This window comes from Onychostruthus taczanowskii, unplaced genomic scaffold (genome assembly GCF_017590055.1).
Source record: "Onychostruthus taczanowskii isolate IOZ18803 unplaced genomic scaffold, ASM1759005v1 scaffold33, whole genome shotgun sequence".
NCBI classification, from domain to species: domain Eukaryota; kingdom Metazoa; phylum Chordata; class Aves; order Passeriformes; family Passeridae; genus Onychostruthus; species Onychostruthus taczanowskii.
This window is the reverse complement of record NW_024500683.1, coordinates 976,795-1,003,911: the sequence shown is the minus strand read 5'-3', so window position 1 is coordinate 1,003,911 and position 27,117 is coordinate 976,795. Positions and strand designations below refer to the sequence as shown.

The 27,117-nt window shown below is 39.0% G+C and overlaps 1 protein-coding gene across 2 annotated transcripts in view; it reads left to right on the top strand.

Annotated features, from left to right (window-relative positions):
* Nucleotides 1-8,848: 8,848 nt before the first annotated feature.
* Nucleotides 8,849-27,117, top strand: part of SENP6 (SUMO specific peptidase 6) — a 72,584-nt gene continuing 54,315 nt past the window's right edge. For both annotated transcript variants that reach the window (XM_041410657.1, XM_041410656.1), the window contains exon 1: nucleotides 8,849-9,162. In XM_041410657.1, coding sequence (XP_041266591.1) covers nucleotides 9,114-9,162 — 49 coding nt within the window. In that variant the 5' untranslated portion in view covers nucleotides 8,849-9,113. The remainder of the gene's footprint in view (nucleotides 9,163-27,117) is intronic.

Below are 27,117 nucleotides of genomic sequence, written 5' to 3'. Positions count from 1 at the left end.
TAACTCAAAATACCCCTAAATTACGAAAATATTGTTAATCAGTCCTACAAATGAGGATAGCATATATATTGTTCCAAGGCATCTTAAAATCTTCTGCTATATGAAAACAACAAAATTTCATGCATTTTTCAAACTAAAAACATTTTACAACACTGAATTTCTTCACAGGACGTTTCAAGTGTCATGACGATGATTTCAATTACTATTTTCCTCTTGTAAAACTAGTTGTGGGTCATGAATAAGATTTCATTTTCTTTTCTTTAAATTGCATTATCTATTCTTAAGAAGATTATATTTAACTTGCTGAATTTTCCCTAGAATGATTACAATTTTTATGCATCTTTATGGGTGGTACAGAGTCTGGAATTTTTATGATGAAAACTGATACAGCACTTTAAAACTTTTCTATGCTGAAAACCAATACATTTAATTTCTATACTACCAGGCAACAAACAGGACAGGCATTTGTAATAGGTCAGCTCCACTTTAATGTTCTCATATGGTAACCATAATTTAAACAGTCTGTTAAAAGTTTCACATTGTCTTAGCAACCATAGACCCTAGGTCAAAATACACATATCTTCAAACTGATTGAAACTATTTACTTTTTCTATCTTTATTTTCTGAAAACAAAGGAAAACAGTGCTTATGATCTAGATTATTTACACACAAATTTACAGAGTTCCATGTATTAAAGTAAGCAAATTTAATCATAAGTTACAAGGTTTTCTCAAAAAGAAATAGAGATTAATGTCTTCATAATATTAAAAGGAACATTATCTTTCTTCTGAGCACTAAACAGTCTGAGTAATATGCTTACATATGTTCACAATATGCTTGCAAGCTGATGTGGACCTCAGGCTTTCAGAAAAGACAAGTAACTACTCAAGTGACTCTCAAGCATTTTTAGCATAAAATGGTCAATAACACCAAACACAGCATAAACCACTCCTGTAAAAGTCTGCAGGCCAGTCACATAACAGTTATGCTCGCAGCTCCCCTCAGCTTTTGATGAAACCAACAGCAGTACTACTGATATTTTAATGTGAACGACTGTGTTATTATAGGGGGCTCCAATGACTTGTGACAGGACTCACAGTGGCAGCAGCCACTCCCTGGCCCCAACTATCTCTTAACTTCTTGGCCTCCGACTTGTAACAGCTACATCTCCTTGAAGAAGAACATGACCTAATGGTATCCATTAGGAATAACACACCAAGAGTAACCAGATTCATCTTGTTTTTATACAGGCAGCTAATGATAAGGATTATACATGCCTGGAATGAATCAAAGACAGACACTTAATGACTGACATCATCATTTATCAAAGAGCATAAGACTTGGAGAATCTTTAAAGTTAAAACAAATGCTTGTGATAGGCCACTTTACAAATTGGTACAGCTTGTTAACAAATACCACAGATCTCACGAGTCACTGTGAGTTAGAACATCCCCTCCCACAAAGATGTCCTTATACAGTATAACTTCGGGCACACATTGGTAACTCTTAATTTCTTTACCTTCTCTGTCTCAGGGCTCATACTGCTTTATATCAATCAAGGTTCTCTGCAGACTGCATCAGGGCCACACTCTACACCACAAATACTTCTTGTATCTTATTTCATAGGGGCTAACTGAGTTATAATTCTGGAGAAAACTTCTTCTTGTCTGAGACTTCCAAGCACACCTTCTGCCATTTGACAATGCATATATAACAGTATTTCATGTAGACTGGTGCTGTTAGGATATAACTTCATTAAAGAATGTAAATGACATCTTCAAAAACAGCAGTGTGTTGAGAGCTTTGTAACAAGCTGGCTCCTGGATAAGGGCCACAGCCAGATTAATCTGCCCGAGATACAAACAGGGGAAATGTAGAGGATTTTGTAGATAGTTAGCTAGCTAACAAAGATCATGCTGGAAGCAAGAAGGAGACGAGGATAAAAGCGGCAAGGTCACTGTGCCCTTGCCGAAACTTGAGGTTGTGGGAGAGCTTTGTTAGCTAGCAAGAATGAAGAAACAATAGAAGAAACCATAACAAGGTGAACACAAGAATGTAAACGTAGATGTAGTTGACTGATAAATGACTAACCAATGATGAGCTCAATTTTTGCAATATGCATTAGCCTTATTAACACTGCTATAAATGTGTGTGCCTATTCAATAAACTTTTGAGACTTGTTGTTCATCATCTGGTGTACAAGTCTTCCTTCTCCATCAGCAGTGCACATCCTTCTAACAGAGGGTAATAATGTCTCAGAAGGTCGTTCTCATCTTGAGGAGAAACACTGAGAAGATCAAAGAACTCTGGACTTCTACACAGATGTGAATGTCTTCTTACAGATTTCTGGGACTTGTATTGCAGTCTCCTGAGAATCACTGAAAAGCTCTGATGTCATGCTACAGCTCTGTCAATCGTCTTTGGAATAGCTGGCATGTAGGATCAATAGGGAGAGAAAGCAGGTGATACTGACTCCAGTAAGATATTAACTGCTGTATATGACTTCTTAAAACTGAACCAGGAAAAAGGCTGGAAAAATGCACTTTCAGTGTGCTTCCCTGACAGTCTGAGAGAGGCACTTGATCCTACCCAGGCTTATCCTACACAGGTTATCCTAGCTGTAATTCTTTTATTTTCACTGTCAGAGCACAAGTACTGCAAACACCTAACAAGGGGTTAAGGACAGGATTAGAATTAAGAGAAATTCCTTAAACCAGCAAGATGAAAAGCAGCAAAAAAAAAAAATTAGCAAATCAGACACTTTAGATGGAGAAATCAAATGAAGTAATACAAATTGAGATACAGCTGCTAGGGAACAACACTGCAGAAAAGGACAGAGGATTTATACTAAATTACAGATTGACCATGATGTGTGGTGTTGTTGAAAAATATTTTAGGATATATTGAAGGAATTGCAGCACGCCAGAAGTAGGAGACAGTCATTCTATTCAGTTTTCGAGAGAGCTACATTAGTACTGCATTCTGTTTTGAATGCCCCACCTTTAAATACAGACACGTTCAAGAGACTCCAGGAATAAATGAAAGAAGGCTGAAGGACCTGTGGAAAAGGCTGAGATAACAGCAATCTCACAGTATAGAGAGGTTACTAAAAAGTGCACAGTGAATTCTAACTGAAGACGAAGAAAGCTATTTCTAGTAAAGATTGTTTAGTTTAATATGGACATCCCCCCCCCCCCCCCACCCCCGTTCTAGTATACTATCTGTGCAGACTGAAGATCAATCTTAAACTGAGACTTTTAAGGGCATACACTAGTGACATTTTAAGTCATGAATCTAGGCAGAAGGACACATGAAATTATCCCTTTACCTCTTTCAAATCCTGTATTATGTGGATTCTACTACTTGCAATATGGTTATTGTTATGTATGCTTTAACTGGCTCCACTTCCCAGAGGAGACAGAACCAGTACAGTACTTAACCAGTGCAGCGCACTGACCGGAGCACATCCATTTTCCCAGCCCAGACCTCTGAACTCCTATATACATTAAGAAAGAGATTTCTGAAGTTTTTCTGATTAGAAGGGGAATTTGCAAGGAACAAACTTGGTGTCTTCACCAGCAGCATGAGCAATAAGAGAGTAAGCTATGCAAATTGAGAACAGGGAGGATGCTGTGATTTTTTCACCTCTGCTTTCATTACGATTGCTACAACCCCATGGGTCATGTTCATAGGTACAGAAATTCCACCTTTTTCTGTGCTTTGGAATGTATTTTTTGCTTGTATGTGTATTTGCCATTTTATGAGCCCTTGGTGTAGTTCATTTTTAGAAACATCATTCCAATATATACAAAAGTATCCCGTACGAAACACAAAACAACTTTTCCTAAAAGATGTCCTTAATTGCTTTGAAGAATAAGTATTCTTAAAGCTCCAGACACATAGGCATCTAATGAAACAGACAGGCAGGGAAAAGGTGATCATCCTCTAAGAGGTGTGAGCCTGTTGAAATGTATCAATATATCAATTAGATATGTTCTATTTATAACACGCATTTGTTTAAATAAGACATCTCTATTAACAAAGTTCTTAAAGCCAATGGTTATTGACAAAGGATCTCCAAGGATATCAGCTACAAAACAGTTTCTCTTTCTAATGGTGAGACCATTTTAAAGGAAGGCCATCTGCAAGTTCTGCTAGCTGGCAATTAAGAACCTGTATTTCTATCCACGAGTGATCATGAGAATGACTTTGGCAAAACGTCATACAACAGAAGTTTCAGTATCTATTAAATGTGTTTAAACATACTTTGGAAGTTGACTTAAGACATATTTCCCATTGATTTGAAGAACAAGAGATTAGACAGACAAGATGTGACCCCGTGCACAAATGTATGTTTTGTATGCTGGACGTTTTTGGATGCCTGACATGCCTTAAGTAACCGTCTGAGTCTTGCTGTGCTTTTATTATTTATTTTAGCATTTTGTGCTGTAGATACACTTCTTTTTTTTGTTAGCAGATGAAAGATTACATTGTGGTCATGCCTTAGGATGACAAATGAAACATTTTCTATTTTTCCTTCTTTAAATCAGTTAGAACTTCTGCTCTTATCAGTAAAGTAATGAAAAGAGTTACACTGAAAGACAAAGAAAAATTTATGCTGTTGCCTAATCTTAAAGTTGAAATGCAATCAATAAATGTATTCATCAGACTGTTGGCAAAACCCTATTTCCCTTAGACCATCACCATAAAAATACCAGAAAGAAATAAAAGTTAATTCAGATTAACAACACTGTTGCTACAGGAAACTTAGAGAAAATATGATAAAGCGATATACATAAGTATATTCTATGTATCTTAAATCTAACATATCTTTCTCTAGCATTTTATATGTTCCTCTTTTAACACCTAGAAAACTATCAACATTTTAGTCTTTTGTTAATTAAAGATCAATCTTTGCCTCAAAGATTTAATGTACATTTACCTTATGTACATCACTAGGAAATAATTAAAATATGAAAGATTATCCCCCATTTTTCCAAAATAATATTTTATACTTGATTTATAACTGGCTATTTCTTCTATAGCATCATTTCATGCATATATTTGAAATCATTCTCCTTTATAACATTTTATTTTTCCTCATTGACCATAATTATTCTCCTATTTAAGAGATGTAAATGATGTAATGGTTCTGGACTGTGCAACAAATTCTCTAAGTTTGGGGGTTTTTTTCTCTATAAAAATGACCTCCCAAATGTACCCCAACCCTGCAAAAAGAAATTTTATTTTCAAAAGTAATATCTAATGCTATGTTGTAGATAACAATGTTGACATATGCCTCAATCACTCTTTTATACCTATAAAACTCACTTTGATGCTTAATTAGTTGTTATGCTTTATAGCCCAACACAGTTGCTTTATCTCACTGTCCAGTAAGAGAACTTGCAGATTTAAAGCAAAACTGTTTCTCTCTGAATACGTCTAGTGCAATAATGACCAAATGCAAAAGATACTTAAACGAATAATGGCCATCTTAAATTTCAAAATGTTTATAACAGTAGCAGAAAACCTAAAAGGTATTTGTTTATTATGGTTACTTTCCAACAGCACAATGTTGAGTTTTGAGGTAAGTTGGTGAGATTCAAAAAACAGGTCTCCTTCAAGGAAAGAATTAGGAAAATAGTTTAGACAAAATCCCAATGATCTTAAGTAGTTCTTTGTTATTTATTACCTAGTGGACACTCTATCTTTGATACCAGAGTTAAACAAAAAACCTTTTCCACATCCTGATGTATCACTCTAAGTCCTAGCACACAGATGAATAGTACTCTTCCCTCTGGAAACATTCCTGAAGAGCTACCTGCAGTATGCCAGCTATCCTGGAATAGTATGAGAGAACCCCTGAAATTAAAGCAATAACTTTAATAACTAGAACAAGATATTGCAATGCAAGAAATAAATCTGATTTTACTTTGACAATGCCAAGAAAAAAACTAGGCAGCATGTCATGAGGACAGCAAGAAGGCAGTTACTTTTTTAAAACTGAGAACACAGACCGTGTTTCATTAACATATTCAAGAAACAGTTCTAAGAACAACAATAGAAAAGAGTGAAAATTAACTTCACCCCGCAACACTTACTTCCTGAAAGATGGGACTGTTAAATAGAAGTTATTTATAGTCTATAGAGCAGGTTCATCGGTTGTAAATGACAAAAAAATATTCAAGGTGCCTATAAATACCCTTAAATGTCTATATTCAATTTACATACCAGTACAAAAAGCTAAGTAATGTACATTACCACAACAGAAGCTGTAAAACTGCAATCCCAATTCCATTTTATTCCTTAAGCAAGGAACTAGCGTTTCTAGGGACTAGATAACCCCATTTTCTTGCCTAACCTTACAAAAACATAGAGAAAACAAGAAGTAACTGGAAAGAATCAGAAATACAAAGAAAAAAAAAATTTCAGTTTCTGTAATTTTCTGTACTGAATCATTTAAGCCACATCCATTAATAATAACTTTTTCATTGTGGAAAGAAAAGGAAAAAATAGATTTCTAAGATGAGACAAAAATTCTTCATCACTCCCTAATGCAGTAATCAGCTTTCCACCCTACACAGAGCTGTGCCAACAGAGCTGAGCACAGGCAAGTGTTTGTAAATTCTGGATCTTACACTGGCCTGTGATTGTCAACTACCCACAGTGGGACTGGTCAACTTCTAGGGGATGCTAAAGGCAGGAAGCAATGACCTGCTGCATGTCATCCCTGGGCTGTTATTCTGTGAACACAATTGAATTCTTCCTTCAGAGAGAAAGAAAATTCAGTAAATTCTGTAAGATTTCCCTCAGCAGGAAGGAGAACGCTAACTTTCTCCTTCTCACTGTTCATTCTGTTACATGAAGAAAATCTTCTGGTTCCAGGCAAAGTTAAGAGGATCTGAAAAGATTTTGTAAGACTTGAGTGCTCTCAGTATTGCATTCCCTCACAAATACTTCTCAAATGAAAAAAAAAAACCACTCCAAGGCTGAGAACAGACAACTAATAAAAGTTTAATTAATAAGAATTTTGACTCTATTCTATCCTCTTGCATCCCTAAAGAGCTTCAAAATAAAGGGAAAAAGAACAGTGCAATGAGATGTAATTCTGGGCAGGTCTTTTCCGTAAAAAAAGTATATATTAAATTATCAGTCAGAAAGTCCAAAATCAACCATGCTTCTAGATTAACGCTGATAGCTTATTCCCTTATCCCTTTTACTTTAAAAGGGTAATTTAATCTATACTGCATCTCAGTTCACTAAAACTCTGAAGTTGTATTTGATAACTCGGTCAATGAATCCACTACTGTGCATTAAACATTTATTCCAATAATTCATAACTCTAAATCCTTAGTTTTTAAAAAATTCTGTAGAATTGTGTAGACCTGGATCAGTCTAGTCTCAACCATCAATAAGAACTTGTTTTTGTGGATTAATGCTGTAAGCTCACCAGTAAATCCTCTAACTGGACAACGCCCCTCTGAAATACAAGACGGTATTTTTGAAAATTAGATTCTAAAATTTTTATTTTTTTTTAACTATTAGGTTTCTATTGAACAGATTATTGTCTTGGTTTCTTTCTAATTAGCTGGGACCAATTTCTCCTAATTGTTTCCCATTAATCTCATTACTAAGGATAGTTCGTGATCTCTCTTTCAGCAAGCCTTTTTTTTTTTCCCAAGTTGATTTTGAAGCCTGAGATTTGTAGATTTGCCAGCAGTGTTAAAGTTTTTGGGACTCTTTCTAAGTACTCGCAAGCTCTGGTGGTGTGACGTAGCACTTGAGGAGCAGTCTGACATCTCCTGCTGTCTTCCAGACCGCTTTTTGCCTCTTGATTGTGTAAAAACTGAGCACTCTCGGAAGTATTTTAAAACACGCTTAGGTACTTTCAGCAACAAAAATACCAAATTTAGAAGACTTAAAGGAAAACAACAATTTTCCTCTTTCTAGCCTTTAATCTTCATATGCACCAGGTGCTTTGATTTACCTAGTTCAGGATTTCAGTCTACAAACAAGTCTTCAGTTCAAGCATTTTTGGAAGCTCACTCTTCAGGGATTAGAAATGTTGGGAACCCAGGTATCTCAGACATTAGGATTCCCCAATTCTGCTGTAAAGTGGAAGGGGAGGGGGATAGGATAACCTGTCAAAGAAAGTATCTGGTTTTCCCTAGCTGTAGACTACCATAAACTATCTTTTAGTTTTTGAAGAAAGTATCTGGTTTTCCCTAGCTGTTAGACTACCATAAACTATCTTTTAGTTTTTAAAGGATGCATGTTTTTTTGTATTTTGGCTTCACGGGAAAGCTTTTTAAAATGTAAAATCCATACAAGCTAGAAGTCAAATGTACCTGAGGCCATGACTTGCATTTTTACTTTAGTTGGCGTGGCAACGCTTTACATTTTGCAAAGTCCAACTTTTGGATTTGAATATGATTAGGCCACAGAAGATTTTAAGACCAAGAGGAATCTTTGAATCTCGCGAAGACCTTTTCCCCTAGCTCGAGCGAGGTGAGAGGCCGGCGGGCCCCAGCGCTCCGCCATGGACTCCCGCACTCCTCTAACTTCATTCATTTTACCCGAGCCACCTCCTCGTCTCCCAAAAGCTGCTGCCTCCAGGCTGATGGAGGAGGGAGCGGGAGAGCCCGAGGTATTGCGGGGCGCAGCGCTGCTGCGGCCATTTTATCGTCCCGGGGCCGGGAAAGCCGGCGGCTCCCGCGGCGGGCGAGCCGCAGGTCGGGCAGGCCAGCGCCCTTCACGGAGGAGAGCGGCGGCGGCGCGCTCCGTGCCCTCGCCCTCCCGCGCTCTCGGGGACGCGTGCGGCGGAGCCGGGCCAGGCCCGCCTGTCCCGACGGGCGCCAACGGGCCCGGCTCGCGGGTGCCGGCGGCGGGCGCGCTGAGGGAGGAGCGGGCGCGCTGCCGCCGCTTCCTCCTGCGCGGGGGCCGGAAGGCAGCGCGGCCCGGCAGCGGGAGAGGGCCGGGCCTCGGCGGTAGTGCCGCCGTTGCGGGTCAGCCACCCAGCCTTCCGCAGTGGGGGCGGGCAGGCCGGGGGAAGGGCCGGGCCCCGCCACCGCGCTGGGCGATGGAGTGAGGGAGCGCTGCGCGGCAGCGGGAAGATGGCCGGTGGCGGCGGCGGCGGCTGCAGAGACAGCTTGTTTCTGGAAGGTGCGTGCAAGGCTGCGAGGAGGGAAATGTGGCCCGCGAGCCGCGTTTCCCTTCTGGCGATCAGTAAAGGGGCACGGCACAAACTGGGGAATGGGGGAGGGGGCGTGTGAGTTCATATGGGGTGGGGGGTGGGGGTTATGGGTCCCCTTTGGGTGCGACGACAATGAGAGGTGGCTTCGTGGTGGGGGAAGGGTGGCTGCCGTGGTGAGGTCTGGTGAAAAGAGACCTGCTTTTCAGGGAGGGCTTAGTGAGAGCGATTTGGTTCGTTTTTCTTTTTTCCTCCTTTCTTTCTTTTACTGTTCCGAGACGCTGGGAGTGCGGTGTTTCTTTCCTTTGTCGGGGCAGCGCCGAGAGCAGCCCGGGCTCGGTGCAGCGGCAGGACTGAGCCGTGGCTCGGCGGGCGGTGGGCTGGGGGCGGCGGGCAGGGTTAGCGCTGCCTGGGAGGACGCCGGGGCTGCATTGCCCTGCCCTCAGTCCGCTCCCAGGCCCCGGCCTAGCCCGTATTCTTTGGCCCCACCATAAAATAAGTCTTCGCCTGCTCCTAAAAGGCTCCTGTAAAGGTTTGGGACTGAGTTTAATTTTTTGAGGGGGGTAATGATTATAATTGTGTTACGAAGGGGATGATGAACCTTATTGCCTGCATTTGAAAGAAACCTTTTGCGTTTGTAAAGCGCTCTTTTTTTCTTTTTTTCTTTTTTTTTTTTTTTAAATTTTTTTTTTTTTTTGTTAGACGGTTTAGGTGTCTTGAGGGGTTTTTTGTTTGTCACTATAAAGCTTTTAATTAAAATGCAAAAAGCCTCCTGAAATGGGGATATTTTAAAACTGTTGAGTCTTTACAGTTTCATTGATACATCAAAAAATTTACTGCTGTAGTCTTGCAAAATTGCTATAAGCACATGTTCTGATGGCATAGACCAGTAGTCTGGTAAATTCTGCCAAATTACCATGATGATGAGAAAAAAAAAAAAAAGGAAATTAAGTACTCCTCATAAGCAGAGTTTTTCAAGTCAGAAATAAGTTTAGCATGGGAGATTTGTAGTACCTGTATTGCACAGAACATAACCTCTTGCAGATTTTCTTTTGCTGCAGGATGTTGGATATTGGCTTTTTATTACAAGATATACTGGAATAGATGTACTGTGTGAACAAAATACTGCTTGTTGTTTTGAATAATTAATCTGGAGTTTTGATGTTCAGAAATTCTTGTTAATAACAGCTGTCATGTTACCTCCCTTATACCTTTAAAGGATTTGGTGGTGAAATGCAGACACCCCATTTTTTTTCTGAAGTCTCCACAGACTATGATGAGGTTTGTGCAGACAGCTAAAAGTGTCAAGGTGATGACTAGTCACTGTCTTCTATGTGCACCTTGAGTACTTGCTGGCTGGTCACGTGGCTAAGAGAATATGCATTTCATATGCAATATTCACACTTTTTTTGCTTACAAATTCTTATTCCAACAGCAGGAGCAATACAATACTGGATAGCATCTCCATTTGAAGCTTTGGTGTTCCACAACGGATGAACTGAGTTATCAGCTGGTTTTGTGTTTCCCATTGTTTGGAGACATGTTCATTTTAGGACTGATGATGTGATAGAAACACTAAGAGTGCAGCCACATGTGAAGAAAATCTAGTGTAGATGGTGGTGACAAAAAATTAATGGGGGTTGCCCAAGTCCTAGTGGGACAGTTATACTTGGGCAGATTTAGTAAGAGCTGGTAAAATTTGTACTGATTTGAAGTAAAGGGAAAAGGTTTTCAGATGTTATTTGATAGGTACTTACTAGAGATATTTATAGAAAAAGTACAGGCATAGGAAATCTATAAATACGTATATATACACGAGATTTTTGGCAATCTGCAGTCTGGAAGGGTAGCATATTAGATCAACCTAATGATGTTACCTAGAAGCACAGTTACCCTAAGGCTAGACAGGCAAGAGAGTGCCAGATTTGTGAAACAAGTATAGTGGGGACAGAAAAGGGGATTGAAGTGTGCAGAGCAGGAAATATGGCAACTTCTATTGCCGGATGATGGTTATTAATACGTGAGCCTAGAGCTGTATCTATGACTTGTCTGACTGTATATTTCTTGGACTCCTTTGAAGGCTGTGTAAGCAGCAACTAAAAATTGTTTACTTAATGTTTTTGGAAGTGTTTTCTCAAAAGCTGGCAAAGGGGATGGGCAGGACTCCTCTGTCCATCATTGCCTTAAATGTGCACAATAGAAGTGTGGGCGAAATGGATGTCAGCTCTATCACCAGTTAAACTCAGTCTGAGGGACACTGTGCTGTTAAATACTTACCTTTGTGTGTGTATGCATGCATGTACACAGACATTTCTGGTGCTGTTCTGCTTATGTTGACTATCAGTCAGACTTAAGAAAATGTGCAGTTAAGTGAAATAAATTACTTTGCAGTATGGCAGTTGTTCAGAATTTTGGTTTTGATTCCACATGTCCGGTGAGATACTGCTTTTCTTCTTTTCTTTCCTTTAGTGTAACAGATGTTACTGTGACGAACTATGTCTGTCATTCTACTGTAAAAGTGCTTCCTCTTAACATTTTTATTATTCTCTTCTCCAGTAAAAACAAAATGGTCTTTCTGAAAGAATGATTGATTTGTTGCTTTTCTGGTAATACCATTCTTAGACATAGTGATTCATAGTGATTCATGTTTTTTGTCCAGTTCTGTGTATCTAATGTGCATAATTTTTTATGCTGTATTATATAGACTGTTTAATATAAATGTGAAAAAGATCCCTGGGACCATAATGGACTCTTTTTAAAGCTGCATTTGTTAACGTTCTGAAGCAGTGATAATAGTTGATCGCATATATGTGGATATACAGGGCCTGCTTCACTTGAAGTGCCAGGACTGTTAGAAACGTGGAAAGTACTCTATTTTTGTTATTTAATCTAGATGCAAGTGAAATTAGTAAAACTGTTCTGAATTTGCTTTTTTAAAGTGATGTGTCAAAGTTATGGGCCGAACGTGGAGAAATTGCACTAACAAAGTGTTTCTCTTACATGGAATTCTTTTGTGGTGTGGAGGAGGAGAAGTTTAGTGATTAGAAATTTGCGTCTGCAGCAGTTCCTGTGTTTTCTAATTGATAGTCAGATCTAAAATATAAAGAATGGCAGGCAAACTCATTTGGACTTAGGGTAGGAGGGATGTTAAACATGTGGGACTGGAGAGTACTGTTGATCGTTACCTTGGAGAAAAATTGCAGGAACTCTTGTTTTCTGACTCCTTCACTATTACTGAATTACAAGGAAATTATAATTTCTCTTTTCCAACATGAAATTTAAAGTTTACCTATGTTTGTGCAGTAGATAATAGGTAAACTTCAAATTGTTTTCCAGAATAAGGGAGAAATGTATTAGTCTTTCATATTATTTCGGTCTCCTGGTGATTACAGTAATGATGCCGAGAACCAGTGTTGAATTTTGGAGAATTGAAAGGAGATCCTTTCTAAGGAATGTTGCCAGTCCCTAGCTTCAGAGCTGTTGAGGTATTTCAGTGCAGTCGTGGCAGGAATTTGCTCAATTTTCATTCCTATTTCCTGGCTACAGGTTACGTAATAACAGTAAACAAAACTATGTGGTCTACCTGTTAGCAGGAGTAGTATAAACTTCACAGTTGTCTGCCAGAGGATTCCAGAAGACTGCTTTGTTCTTCTTTCAGTTCACATGTAAAGAATTGTCTTCACCAAAGCAAGAGTTGTAGACTTACGTATTTTCTTAAAAGTAGCTGAGATTCTGGAGTGGTAAAGAAACGTGCAGCTTTTGTGTATTAGTGTAGAGTTCCAGACCTACCTTTTGAAGTGGTGGTAAGCCCCTCCTCTCTTTTTTTGTTTCTGTTTTTAATCATCCCGAGAGATCTCTGACTGGAATAATACAAATTAGGAGGGTAGAGTGGAGTTGATATTCAGATAGAAGACTTGAAACATTTCTACCTGCCAGACTTTTCTACCTGCAAGACGCTTCTCTTCATTTTTCTCTTAACAGTGAAATTTAATTATTAATTGTTGTAATTGTCTCTGATAAATCTCTGGTGCTTTGTTTGTGATCTAACGGAGATTGTGATTAGCTTAAAATGTGGGGAATAGTTGTTTCAGGTGTCATTGATCTTCTGTGTCTATATGAACTCCTGCTTTATGCTGTTGAATTCTTCTCTGGTTTGCATCTGTCCCATCAGTGTCCAGACAGCTTCTGTTTCTTCTGTTTTTCTTGAGAGGTTTTTTTTTTAATGACAAAGTGTGAAGCCTGTGACTTCCATAGCTTGTTTATATATCCCAGTCCTTTGACCCATTCAGACTTTTTCCAGCACTGCACATATATCGTCTTAGACTTGAAGAATGTTCAGCTGTCCTGTCCAGTGGTTTTGAGAATAGGAAACCTTCTGGCTTGAGTAACAGGTTTTCTATGAATGAAACTCACTTGTTGAGAACTATTTCTCAACAAAGTCAAATTGAAAACATTTCTTACTGTCTTATTTTTTTATACATGCCAGACTAACTTGGGTGATAGGTGGCATGAAGTATTAGGAAAGACAGGGTGCTTCTTAAAGTATGTAGAAAGATACTAAAAATAAACCTAATTTATTTATTACTGCTCTATAACATATGTTGCAATGTGCTTGGGAGCACATTGTAAGGTAAAAGCCTGTGTCCCAGTCCTCTTCCACATCATCACCTCCTTAGTTTTGAGACAGGATTCTAGGAGCCCAGGGTTGTCCTGAGCTTTCTGAAGTGTAAAGGATCTGTGCACAATTTTCTGGTTTTCATTGTGGAGGCATTTAGTATTTGGTAGTTTTTCCTAAGTAACTGGTGCTCTATAAGTTTTCTCAAAGTGGGACATAGAAGCTTCTGGTGTTTGGTATGCCTCATTCACTGTTTTCTGGCTCTTGGATTTGGAAGTAAAGTGCTACTCTTTCCTCAGAAAAAGTACAGAATTTCTAGTGGGTTTTAGTGGCAAAAAAATTGAGTTAAATGAGAATGTTCCTAAAAGAGATCCTTACACTCTTTATGTAACTATAAATAAAAAAGCAATAGTAGTAACAAAAGTAGTAACATTAATACGTGGTGGGATAGCAGACATTAAACCAACAGTTAGCAGATGTCATGCTTGCACAGATATGAGCCCGTTTAGATATTTCAGTCTTTCCCTTCTTGTTTTATGTACAAGGATAAAACAAAATGGATTATTTATTTTAATGGTTTTGAGAGCAACTTTGGTTTTTATTACTGTTGTTTCTGGATGACTGTACATGGATTTTGGTGCAGCATCAGATTTCACCTAGTCTATAGTTTTAGCTTTGTCTCATAATTGAGGAGTATCAAAGTGTTTTGTGTTGTAGGAGATCCAATAATATGAGAATAGCCACTGAACTTGCCACTTTTAAATATTGCTTTGTAAGAATATGAAGGTTTTTTGAGTCATCTCATAATTTTGCCCTCTTTCTTCCCAGTAACAGGATCACCTATTTCCAACCCCCTGCCATAGGCAGGGATGCCTTCCACTAGACCAAATTGCTCAAGGCCCCATCTAACCTGGCCTCAAACACTTCTAGAGTTGGTGCATCCACAACCCCCTTGGGCAACCTCTGCAAGTGCCTTACCACCCTTAGTGTCCTTGGCCGGTGCTTTCTTACAAGTAACAAACATGGTAGCATAACTTTTATTTTTCCGAAACTTAAAACCCTCTTATTTCAGAGGTGTAAAGGCAATTTTTTTTTTTTTTTTTTTTTTTTTTTTTTTTTCTTTTTTTTTTTTTTTTTTACTTTTTTACCTTACAGGTAAAAATACAGAAGTTCTGTGAAACTTGCTCACTCCATTAAGCAGGGAAGTCAAAATCAGTGTCCCTAAAGCAAAGATTTCAGTACTGCCTGAGCATGGTTCAGTTTGCTGCTCACTGGTGTTAGTTCCTTCAGTGGCTGAGCAGTCAGGGGTCAGGGCAGCGAGAGGACTTGGCACAGGACAGCATATACCTTCATCTGTGTGTGTTGCAAAGAAGAGTGTGCAGGATAGCTTAAGGTGCTGCAGTAGGCTGAGAAACCGAACAAAAATGGAGCTGTTGTGGTGGAGGATATTGTAGAGATACCAGGAACAAATCTGGGTTTGGGGAAAAAGGACAAATGTAATTTTCTTATCTTGGCAGTTCTAAAAGGCACTTGCACTGGGGGTGAGGGGAGCACGTGTTAAGTTCCTTTCTTTTGGCCCATGTTTTGGCACTCACTTGGTTTCAGTTTGGAAGTTTTTTAAGGTAGAGGTAGTTTTACATAGATTGAAACCTGTCTAATGTTCTGTACTTTCTATGAAGAAAATTAAAGCATTAGTAAAATATTATTTTTCTTATTATATAGAATTAAACTTGTTGGCAGCTTTATCTTACACATTTAATTTTTAAAACACGTGTTCCTAACTTGTGTTTCTGTGTTCAGCAGCCTAGGATGCTTAATGCTTAATATTTTCAGGTTAAGATGACCTGAAGCTGTAATTAAGTCAGAATTGGTGTTTGAATGTCATGTTAGTGGGTGCGACTCCAATTTGGAATTAGAGCTGCTTGTACTCTCCACCACCCTGGAGACTTAACCACTTTCTTGCCAGAGAGATTGAACTTGCTCTGTTCTGTCTTGCCAGGTTGGCACTTTGCCAGACTCCTTTTGAATTTGCTCATTGAAGGGTAACTGGTAGATGCAGGGCAATGGCTTGGATGGGGGAGAGCATACAGCCTCTCTTTGCATGTGAGGAGAATAGGACATTTCCTGTTCCATCTCTGCCTGGTGATCTGTTAAGTCAGGCTGAGGGGTATTACATAGCTTCAACTTCGTAATAAGTGTTTTAGTATAAGAGCAGCTTTATTCTGCCCAAGGAGACACAATTATTTTAAATAGCAGGTTATCTTCTGTGAAGGACGAGATTATGGTGAAGGCTGGAGACTGGAGGGAATAAATTAACAGGCTGTGGTTATTTCTTCCCAGGTTGGTCAGCAGGCCTTTAAAAAGTTTTTGTTAACAGACAAGGGATGTAAGCACTGCATGAGGAAAGGAAACATTTCTGCATGTGTGTCCCAGTAATTCCTATGAAAGAAGAATTTGGAGTGAAAGATTTTGGGGTATCTTTCTTTGAGTTAATCTTGAGTGATTGTAGATGAAGAGCAGTGATGATTCAAAACTCTGTGTTAAGCCCTCCTGGCTTTTTGTTTGTTTGTTTTCAGACCATATGAGCTGAAAGCAAAGTCTCCCTACTCATATATCTGTGAGATTTTGTTTGTTTGTTTATTTTTATTAGAAGACTTGTCGCAACAATGTTTTAGGAATGAAAAATACCAATAATACTCTACTGGTGTGGTTAAACTTATTACTCTATGACATTATTAATATGTAATCTTAGAAATTTATGTCTGTAAGAAACAGCTGCAAAATATTTATTTTATGAGTATGTTTTTGTTCAGTGTCAGACAGTTGTTTCATTTGTACTAAAAATCATTCTACTGATGTATTTTTATTAATGTCATAGGATATAATGCTGTATTTGTTTGACATGTACAATTTTTACGGCTCATTTAGCAAAATATGAGTATCCTGCTGATGACAGAATTTAATACGACATTCTAACAGAAAGATTATTCAAGAGCCCATTAGATGAGAATTTGAACTATGCAGTAGATGTTAGGTTTCATATTTAGAATTGCTTTTGTAATTTCTGAGGCTCACTTGTAGAAACATTTACAAGAGTTCGTTGTAATTTTATTTCTACCAAGGCTTACTGCTTAAGAAACAATTTAAGGATCCTTTACAATTGGGAGTAAACTTTCCAAAGTGAACTTTGGGACTACGCTGGCCCAGGTCGTTGTGATTGTCTATACCTGGCCCTGGGACAGCAAAACTTGCGTGGAGATTTTACAGCTCTGCCATAAGGCAAGTATGTTGTAGCTGAATCTTTACTTGATAAATACAACAAAAAACTATCTGTCACTGATAAAGTAAAAAGTTCTTTGTCATGTAGCAAAGCCTATGTTAGATGAAAAAGGCACTGCTCGTTAGGTGGAAGAAATGCTGTGTGCCCTGTGATAGAAAGAACTTATAGATCAAGGTAAGCAGAATGTTTCTTTGGATAGAGGTGGCTGAAACTCTGGCTGCAGGATGGTCACTTAAGGAGTTCAGTGTGTTCTTTAGCTGTCTTTGGAGCGCTCTTTCTTGCAAATTAGTTTTATAACTAGGTTCAATTAGCAGGCTGGCATGTGTTATTTTATTAAAAATGAATTCATAACCCATCTTCATTTTTATTGCTTATATGAGTAGTTACTGAGAAAATGTTTGTTTTTCATGGGATGTTAAAATGATTTTTTAGCTTTTTAAAAAATAAAACCTGCTTAGTGCATCTTAGTGTACTGTGACAGTTACCAGTTGTCAGTGCTCCTCAGACTCATTGCTGTTAGGTCTGGAGAGGTTTGGTACTTCCATTACAAAGATTTCTGTGATCTTAATGCAGTACTCTAGTTGCATTATTTCACACCTTGCTGCATTGATGATTGCTAATTGAAAGGGAGTTAAAGTAAATAGTGTATCTAGTCTGAGCGGAAGGTTGTTGCCTATATTTGTTTTGCATTTCTCTGATTTTTTTTTTTAAGAGACATAATGTACATAGATCTTAACTGTATGTGAATTTGCAGAGTCATAGCAAGACCCTGTGTGTGGGGCCATGCTGTGTGGCCACGCAAGGAATTGTGCCTGCAGTTGACAACACAGCCAGGCCCACTGCCGGGTGCTGCTCAGAGGGACAGAGCTCTGCTGCCCCTCCAGAGACAGTGAGCTCCAGCTGTGCTGCAGTCAGCACTGGCGCTTCACTGGCTTCATGGCAGGTTGGCTGGAGGAACTGCATTGACAGAAAACTAATCTTTGGGGTGAGGAGAGGTGTTGGTGGAGCTAGTCTGTTCCTTTTCAGCCATGTTAGAAACCCACCTCAGCTGACTGCTGCCTTGTATGGGTATGAAAGCTTGCCAGTGTCTCTAGGAATTGGAGAAAACTCCAGGTATTTAGCTTTTACAGAAGGGCAAATGCAAATATTTTTCTTGCCACATAGTTTAACTAACTCTTTCATCATCCTTTCCCTACTCAATTATTATCTGAAATGTGCTTTTTTCATGTGACCAAATATTTGAGGTTTTTTAATTGAGATTGTTGAGCATTTTCTTTTTATGCTTTCTTTGCTGTCTGTTTCATGTGAATTTTGAACAATTGACAACATCAAAGAGGTGTCGCTCTTTTTTTCTACTTCAGTTGTACATTTAGACTTTCTTCTTATGGAAGAAACATTTATTGTGGAAGTACTCAAGGCCAGGCTGGATGGGGCTCTGAGCAGCCTGGTCTAGATGAATGTCTCCCCCCTGACTCATGGCAGCAGGGCTGGCAATAGATGATTTTTAAGGTCCCTTCCAACCAATACCATTCTGTGATTCTTCTGTCCTGCATATGCAAGTTAAGTCCTTGCAGAGATTGTGGAACCTTTCTGGACTTTTAATTTCTGTATGTTTTTATAAAGGGGATAGTATCTATCTGACATCATTTATGAAACTTCACAGGATAAAACCAGAAGTATTAAATAGTACAAATTCTTTTTTTTTTCCTTCTTCTTCTTGGTATGTAGATACAGTGCTTTATTTCAACCTGATATTCCAATTTCTGCAGCAAACGTGGAAACTTTCTCGAAGTGTCAGTCGCCTAATTTCCAGGTAGTTTGGCTAGGTTATTAATCTTGCTCTGTATGTAAGTGCCTTTCAGCACTTTCTAAAAATAGATTGCCATTTGTTTAGTGCTGCTGTATTCTCAGTTGCACAAGCTTAGGTTTTATGTGAAGATGGATCCCATGGTGCATAACAAAGTGTGCAAATCACATGCATAATATACTATAAGGTTTCATGCTGTGTTTTGCTCATCTTCTAAAACTATTCCAGTGTTCAGAATTTGAGATCATCTTTGATTAATGTAATATACTGATTTGCCACAGAAAGTGTATTCTGGAATTCTCGTTCAACTGTCGTCTTTCTCGAAATGGCTTGTTAGCTTCATATAATTTTTCATATTTTGAGAGTGAATTGGCAGTTCAGAAATTGTTCTTAGGCTAACCTCACCTTTTATCCTCTATTTTTATCTATAAAATAAGAAAATCGCTCTCTTAGACTTAACTTTCCTTAAAAACAACAAAACTTCCTTCCTAATTTCTGAATTTTTGGTGTATCTCCAAGTCTAGCAATAGAGGTCTTAGGTAAGTAAAGACTTCATAATGCTAAAGATGAAAAAATTACTTTATTGTTTGTTTCTCCTTTTGTCCCTGTTTATTGTTGGCTCCTGCTTTTGACGTTACTCAAATTATTTTACTTGTGTAGAAAGTTTGAGTGGGATTCAGATTTACTCAGAGAGGTAAAAGAAGAAAAGTGACTGTGAAGACTCATTTTTGGAAGTTCTTGTGATGGGCGTGCAGTTGCTTTAGGGCTTACTTTGCACCTGTGAACAGTCACTGGTTTTACCTGACTCGATTCGGATGGCTTGGAACATCCTGTTCAAGCCAGACCCAGTTAGAGCAGATTGCTCAGGGATTTGTCCAGTCTCTGTTGCCTCTCAGGTCAATGTGGTCTACTCTTGAGCACACACGTGGTAAAGAGTAAGTTCTGTCTTTTGCAGACTAGCCTGTACTTCACCAGGTCATCCTAGTTGCCTTTCTTGAAGGGCAATGATGTTTTTCCAGTCTTTGGGTACAACTGGCTGAAGTGTTCCTTAATCACATCTTCCTTGACAGTGGGTGATACTGCATTCTCAGATATTCTGCTGATAGAGGTGAGGAACTGTGAAGTCAGAAGACAGAACTTAGCAGTGAAATGTGGGATGACAAAAAAATGGATCATCTTCTTAATTTTTTTTTAATGTCTTTTGTCATTATGTTTCTGTCTCATTGAGCAGAAAATGCCCACAATTTTCTGTAGCATTCCTTTTGGTGGTGGTGTAGACAAAGAAGGCCTCTTGAAGTAGTTTTGCATTGTTTTCTGATGCTGTCATAAGGGCACCATCCTTGGCTGGGGTAGATACCTCTACACCTCTGTTGAGAGAATCAGTAGAAAAGGTGAAGAAGCATTAGTTGTCCATTGTGTGGTTATCACTGCTGTCTAAACAGATAAACTTTCAAAGGCATCACAGAGAAAATGTTTAACATACTTCAAAGCTCTATCCTTTCATCCTCCTCTGTTACTTAAAAAATGTTAAACAGTTCAGCAAATGATCAAACTTAGGCAGTTCTGTGTTCTTCAGTCCTGTCATCAGTGCAATAACCTGCAATGTAACCAGCCCAGTGTTCTTACAAGCCCTGAAAAAAACCCAGTCATTTATCAGAATATGCAGATGATTTCCATCTTTAAAGTACATAACTTACAAAAATGCTTTTGCTTTTCAGGGACATGAACACTTTTGTCCAGGAATGAATGCTCTGCATTTATCATTTGTTTTCTGTGGACATCAAGTTCTTGGAAGGGTGTGGGTGTTTTTGTTAGCCAGCTAAGAGACTGAATTCCCTTCACGTGCAAAGGAATGTCTGTCCTTGATATCCATTACACTGGTATCATAGAACTTCATTATTAAACTCTCTGCTTCATGTAATATCTTGGCTACTGTGAGGTTATGATTACGGCCCGTTACTAGAGGTGCTTTTGACTGTTTTTTTGGCCTCTGCAGCTAATTTAGGGAGTAGAAAGTTAAAGCATCTTTTAAGCACTAGATCTTTAAATCTGTACTTATAAATGTAGATTAGGCTACAATTCCATAGAAATTTCCTTGGTGTCCATAGTACTTAGGATAGTTTCAGTTCCTGGATGGACCTTACCTCTGCTGTGCTGTCACAGCTCACTGTGTTAGTGTGATTGAACAGCAGGAGGGACCTGATATGGTTGAAAAATAACTTTTCCCCTCCCCTGCTGCTCAAGGGGTTCTTGCCTGAATTAGTTTCCTTCCCCAGGTTTTCTGTCAGTGCTGACATATGCAGGGTGCAGGACAGGAGCGAAAATCAGCAACTCTTAGGAAGAGTGGGGGGCCTGTAAAACTCTTCATGTGGTGCTGCTTCAGACTGTGAAAATGCAACCTCACTGTGGTTACACAGTTGATATAGTAGAGCTGATGGTATCAAAGCTGGAAGATAAAAAGCTGTTTTGCATAGAAGCCTGTCTGGAAGAATAATGAAGCAATGGGGAAAGTAAACCAAAAAATATTTCTGTGTCAGAGTTTTATGAGTACTTGTATCCTCTTAACAATATATCTGATGACTCTAAATGAGCAACAGATTAGAAAGCTTAGAAGCATTCTTTTTCATTTATTTAAATATGAGTCTGGATGAAGGCAATGATTCTGAGTACATTTAAATTAATTTACATTTTCTGTGTGAGCACTGCAGTATCTGATAAGTTGGTTGCAGTTGTGATGGTGTAAGCATTTGTGAGATGAGGCTTGCAGTGTTTCTTTACCAGCAACTGGGGAAAAATAATGTAAACTTCAAGTCTTCCTGAAAAAGCATGTGGTCCTGAACCTAACCTTTTTTGATCTAGATTGTGTGTGTAGAATTGGTTCTTGTACACAATTTACCAGCAACTGGGGAAAAATAATGTAAACTTCAAGTCTTCCTGAAAAAGCATGTGGTCCTGAACCTAACCTTTTTTTGATCTAGATTGTGTGTTTAGAATAGGTTCTTGTACACACAGAAATAGATGAGATTTCAACAGATGAAAGACTTACAGAAGTTTCTATGTGTGCAGTAGAAACCTTGAAATGTCTGCTATTGTGTTGTGAGTGGTGGTAGGGAGTTATTCTGGCAAACCAGTGATATATATGAAAAGGTTACTTTCCTAGAAAAGTTGATCTTTGTGTGGACAGTAAATGCATCTGGCTCCTTTGGTGAGTTGATCTGAGAGAATCATACAACTATTAGGTGTGAAAGTGATCTTAAAGAGCATCTAGTTCCAATGCCCTTTCTGTGGGCAGGGATACCATTCACTAGATCACGTTGCTCAAGGATCCATCCAACCTGACCTTGAACACTTCCAGGGGTGAGCATCCACAGCCTCTCTGGGCAACCAGTTCCAGTACCTCACCACCTTCCCAGCAAAGCATTTCTTTCTTAGTGCATCTATTCCAAACCTGCCCTCTTTCAGTTTAAAACCACTGTCCCTTGTCCTATCACTGTCTGTCCATATCCCTCTCCCTCCTTTCTATAAGACACTTAAGGTACTGCAAGACTGCAGTAAGGTCTTTTTTAAGTCTTCTCCATGCTGAACAATCACAGCTCTCTCAGCCTGTCATTGTAGGAGAGGTGCTCTCACCCTCTGATCATCTTTGTCCTCCTCCTCTGGACCCACTCCAGCAGATCCATGTCTTTCTTGCATTGAGGACCTCAGAGCAGGGTGCAGTACTCCAGGTGGGGTCTCACGAGGGCAGAGTCATCTCCCTCAACTTGCTGGCCACTCAGCTTTTTATGCAGCCCGGGGTACAGTTGGCCTTCTGGACTACCAGTGAGCACTGTTGGTTCATATCCAGCTTTTCATCCATGAGAACAGCCAAGTATTTTCCAGAGGGCTTCTCTCGGTGATTTCTTCTCCCAGTCTGTACTGGGAGAAGAAATCACTGGGATGTCCCCAGTAGAAATGTCTGGGATTTCCCCAACTCAGGTGCAGTACCTCGCTCTTTGGCTTGCTGAATTTCCAGGGAAAGCCCGTTTCTCAAGTTTGTCCAGGTCCCCCCTGGATGGCATCATGTCCTTCCACTGTGTCAGCTGCACCCCTCAGCTTGGGGTCACCTACCAGCTTGCTGAGGCTGCATTTGCTCTCACCATGTCATTGAAGACATGGAAGAGAACCAGTCTCAGGAGTCAGGAGAGACCTGAGGGATGCCGCTCGTCACCAGCTGCCACCTGGAAACTGGCTGTAGTTCGCTGGCTGCATCCATCCAGCCAGTTCCTTACCCACTAAAAAAATTAGTCCATCCATGTCTTTCCAATTTGGAGATAAGGACATTATGTGCAACCATATTAAAGGCCTTACAGAAGTGTAGGTAGATGGCATCTGTCAGTCTTTCCTTGTTGACCATTGCTGTTATTCCATCATAAAAGGCCACCAGACTGGTCAGGCATGATTTGCCCTTAGTTAAGCTGTGGGCACTGCCTTGAGTCACCTTCTTGTCTTGTATGTGCCTTAGCCTGTCTTCTAGGAGGATCTGCTCCATGGTTTTCCCAGGCAGAGGTGAGGCCCTCTGATCCTCTGCAGCTCCCCACTGCTACCAAAATCTTGCCACACAAACCCAATACAGCATCACATACAAAACAATAAAGCAATAGGGATGTTTTTCTAGTGAGTTGTAGTATAGATTGGTACGGAATAATTTGCCTTAGAGGCACAAGGTACAAGACATGAAAAAAACCAAGTCTTCCAGGGTGATGTCTTTTGCTGGACGCTAACATTTTACTAAATACTGTGTATGTCACTTCTCATTTAGTGTTTTAGGCAGAATTTTAACAGATTCTTTTTTTTTTTTTTTTGCAACTGCAAAATTTTGCTCTCGTTTAATGGATATTCACTATGAAGTTTTTTTCCTTCCATTCCGGAACTGCTTAGTGACACTGTTGAATGACAGTAACTCCTGCTGAAGGAGTTTACAAAAGAGTGTCCGCACACAGTAATTTAAATGTGTTGATCAGCTTGCTGACATTTTCCTACAGGCATATTTTGCTTTCTAATCCAAAATGTGATAATTGTGTTTTACACAAAAAGACTGTGTGGGGATTTTTAAAAGTGTGGCTTCAGGGTGTGGTTAATAATGACATAAATGTCCTAATGAAACACACCATTTTTTTCAGGAAATTTTTTAATTGACTAGTTAGAAATTACAATGTAACTGTTGTTTAAAAAAGCAGTGAAATTTGTCGGCTACACCTGTGTAACTTCTTTAGTTAAATTGCAGGTACTTTCTTGGGCTCGGAACTGATACCTCCCTTGGTGTAACAGCACCAAAGGGATTTAGTAGTGGGAGGAAAAATGAGAGTGAAATCTGCCTCCAGCATGCTGCCTGTTTTAGCAGAGGTACAGGGATTCCTTCTCTTGACATAGTATCTTAGGGTTACCTCTGCTTTTTTGAATATTTTCACATCTGAGTATGGATGTGCCTTGTTGATTAAAAAGACCTTGAATAGTGCACATAATGAAAATTTTATCATTGGGATTCCAAATTTAAGTCTTTGTACAAAACAGTCAGCAGCTTAGCCTTAGTAAAAGATTACTTGTTATCCACTTAAAACAATTAAAAATCCTGTATGGAATCAGATACCAAGTGGCTGTTCAGATCAAGTAACTCAGGTGAACACTCTGGCTAACATGATGGTATACTTCTAGATTTACATTTTTGTTAGGACCAAGAGTGCTAGAGAGAGTGCAAATTGATCCAGAGTTGAATGAGCAGAACTGGGATGCTGAGACATTTTCCATGGATGGCTGCACTGATCAATAGCAGTGGATGAACTGTCCAATATAAAAATGCTTAATTAAAAGAAGAATTACAGAAAATACTAAGAAACCTTTTGAAACAGAAAGAAAATATGCAGCCAGCTTGGGAGTTATTTAAAGGTATAGGAGGCTTACAGCATGCATGCTACTTATTTATGTAGATTTCAAAAGGCTCCCCAAATGCTAAATGCCTGGCTAAGCAACAGAGTAAGATATATAATATCTGAAATAAACTTCATAGTTCTTGAATCAGATCTTTTATCTGAGTAATGAAAATAAAGAATAATAAAAAAGCTGGTGGATTTAACCTGCAATTATAGTGAGGTGGGAAAAAAAATTGATTAGTAACTCCCAACAGACATGAAAACTATTGTTAGGTATTTCTTCAAATTCAGCAGGAAAGTTTGAGGAGTGTCTGGAGGATCAGTAGACAACCCAATTGAAAAAGGTGGCTTTGGAGTATATAAGGTCAGAGCTGAATAATGGAATTGCTTGCACTCACTTTGGCAACACTTAGAGAGCTCTTCATGCCAGAATGTTTCTTAATAAGGAATGTGACAGAGTGTACGACTCAAAATGAAGCATCAGTGGAAGAAATTGCAGTACATTGAGCAAACTGTGAACAAGGCAGCATGATCAAATGGCATTCATCCAAGTGTTGTAAGAGGAGCTGGGGGATAAAGGAGCTAATGACTGCAGTGTGTTGCTTGTGGTTAGCATCATATTTCTGCTACAGGTAAAGAGGGTAGCTGGCGTGATATCAGCATTTTAAAAAGGCAGTGGTGGTATTTGAGGAACTTTACATCAGTGAGTTTTGTGACCATGGAACCTGAATACATGGAAATTATAATGGAGACTAGAATTTATTTCATTGTTCCCTCTGTAAAGTCATTTATCAAAGGCTTTGGGAGAGGCTGAATTACCTCTGAATAAAATGGAAAATTTTATAAGAAACAGTTGGGAAGATTTAGAAAAAGAGGGCAAAAAAGGTTTGTTTTGTTAATAGGAGTAACCAGTTGAATTGCACAAGGATCTCTAACATTGGTGGACAGTTACAAGGAAAAGGGTATGATAGCCAGGTGACCAAATTAGTAGATGTTTAAATATACTTGGGTTAGTATAATGTCTAGCTATTTAAAAAACGTTGTAAATGCTCAGGTTTTGAGTTATGTGGGTTGAAATTGTACATGAAATTCTGTGTAGGTAAATGTAAAGTAATCTAAGCCAATGAGAAGTAAAAAAGGGGCATTTTTGAAGGTAACAATTGGCTCTGAAGTGCTTCTTCACCAATCATGAGATGGAATTACCTGGTACCTAAAGATCAATGCAGATGTCCTTTGCTGTAAATCTTTACAGCAAATCCACTGTAAAGATTTACTAGGAAAGGAACAAAGAACAAAATGGAAACAACATTCTGCATCTGTAGAAATTAGTGAGATGTATGCATTTCGAGTATTCCTCATGGTGTGTGTACCCTCATCTCAAGAGGGTACAGTAGACTAGAAGAGGTTCAAAGAGAATCATAAAGAGGGATTTAAAGACTTGAAACAGCTTTAACATGAGAAAAAAATTAAGCTGACTCATTTTTTTTCTTGTTCTGCCTGGGAAAGGAAGACCATGGAAGAACACAACAGGAATCTATGCAATCATGAGGGAATAGGGAAGGGTTACTTATTATTGTCTTCCTGAGTACATGGACTGGAGAAGTAGAGTACTAAGACCAAAAGGTGCCAGATTGAATCAGAATCAGCAAAAGGAGATACTCCTGTAATTAAGCTGAGGTGCTTTCTGCTGCAAGATGTTGTTGGTTCTGTACAGCAGTCTTGATTAAAAAACAAGCAGGGAGAGGAAAAAGGTAGGAAAAGCTGTTAAAATATGTGTTTAACTTATTCACCCATGGCTCAGGAAGCTTGCAGTAGGTGCAAGTAGTTGGAAGCAGAGCTTGAATATGCAATAAATATTTCTGTATGCATTGTTTATACTTTATCCTAGGCATGTGTTGTTGTTGTGATTTTCTTACTCTTTCCTGTCAGAGTATATAAATTTCATTCATTATTTCTAAATGCATTTTCAACAGTGTAAAGACAAATGTGGTAAGAAAAACCACACTTAAACCATAATCAAAGCAGCTGTATAGTTTGTCTCACACAGAATTTGTGTGAGACAGAGCTTAATTGCAGTAGTCAGGGCCCAGGGGGAGCAGTGCCTTGCTTTAATGAGTGCTGTCTCCATGCTCTGGAACACCTTCACTTAAGATTACCCCATGCTGTGATATTACATGAAAATCTCCATAAGGGTGGATATTATAGTAGAGAGATCTGAAATTTTATGTAGTATGACAGAAGGTTTTTACTTAGTTGATGCTAATACTGAAATTTTAATTTGCATTGTATGTTAGTTCAGGTCAGTGACAGATGTTGAAT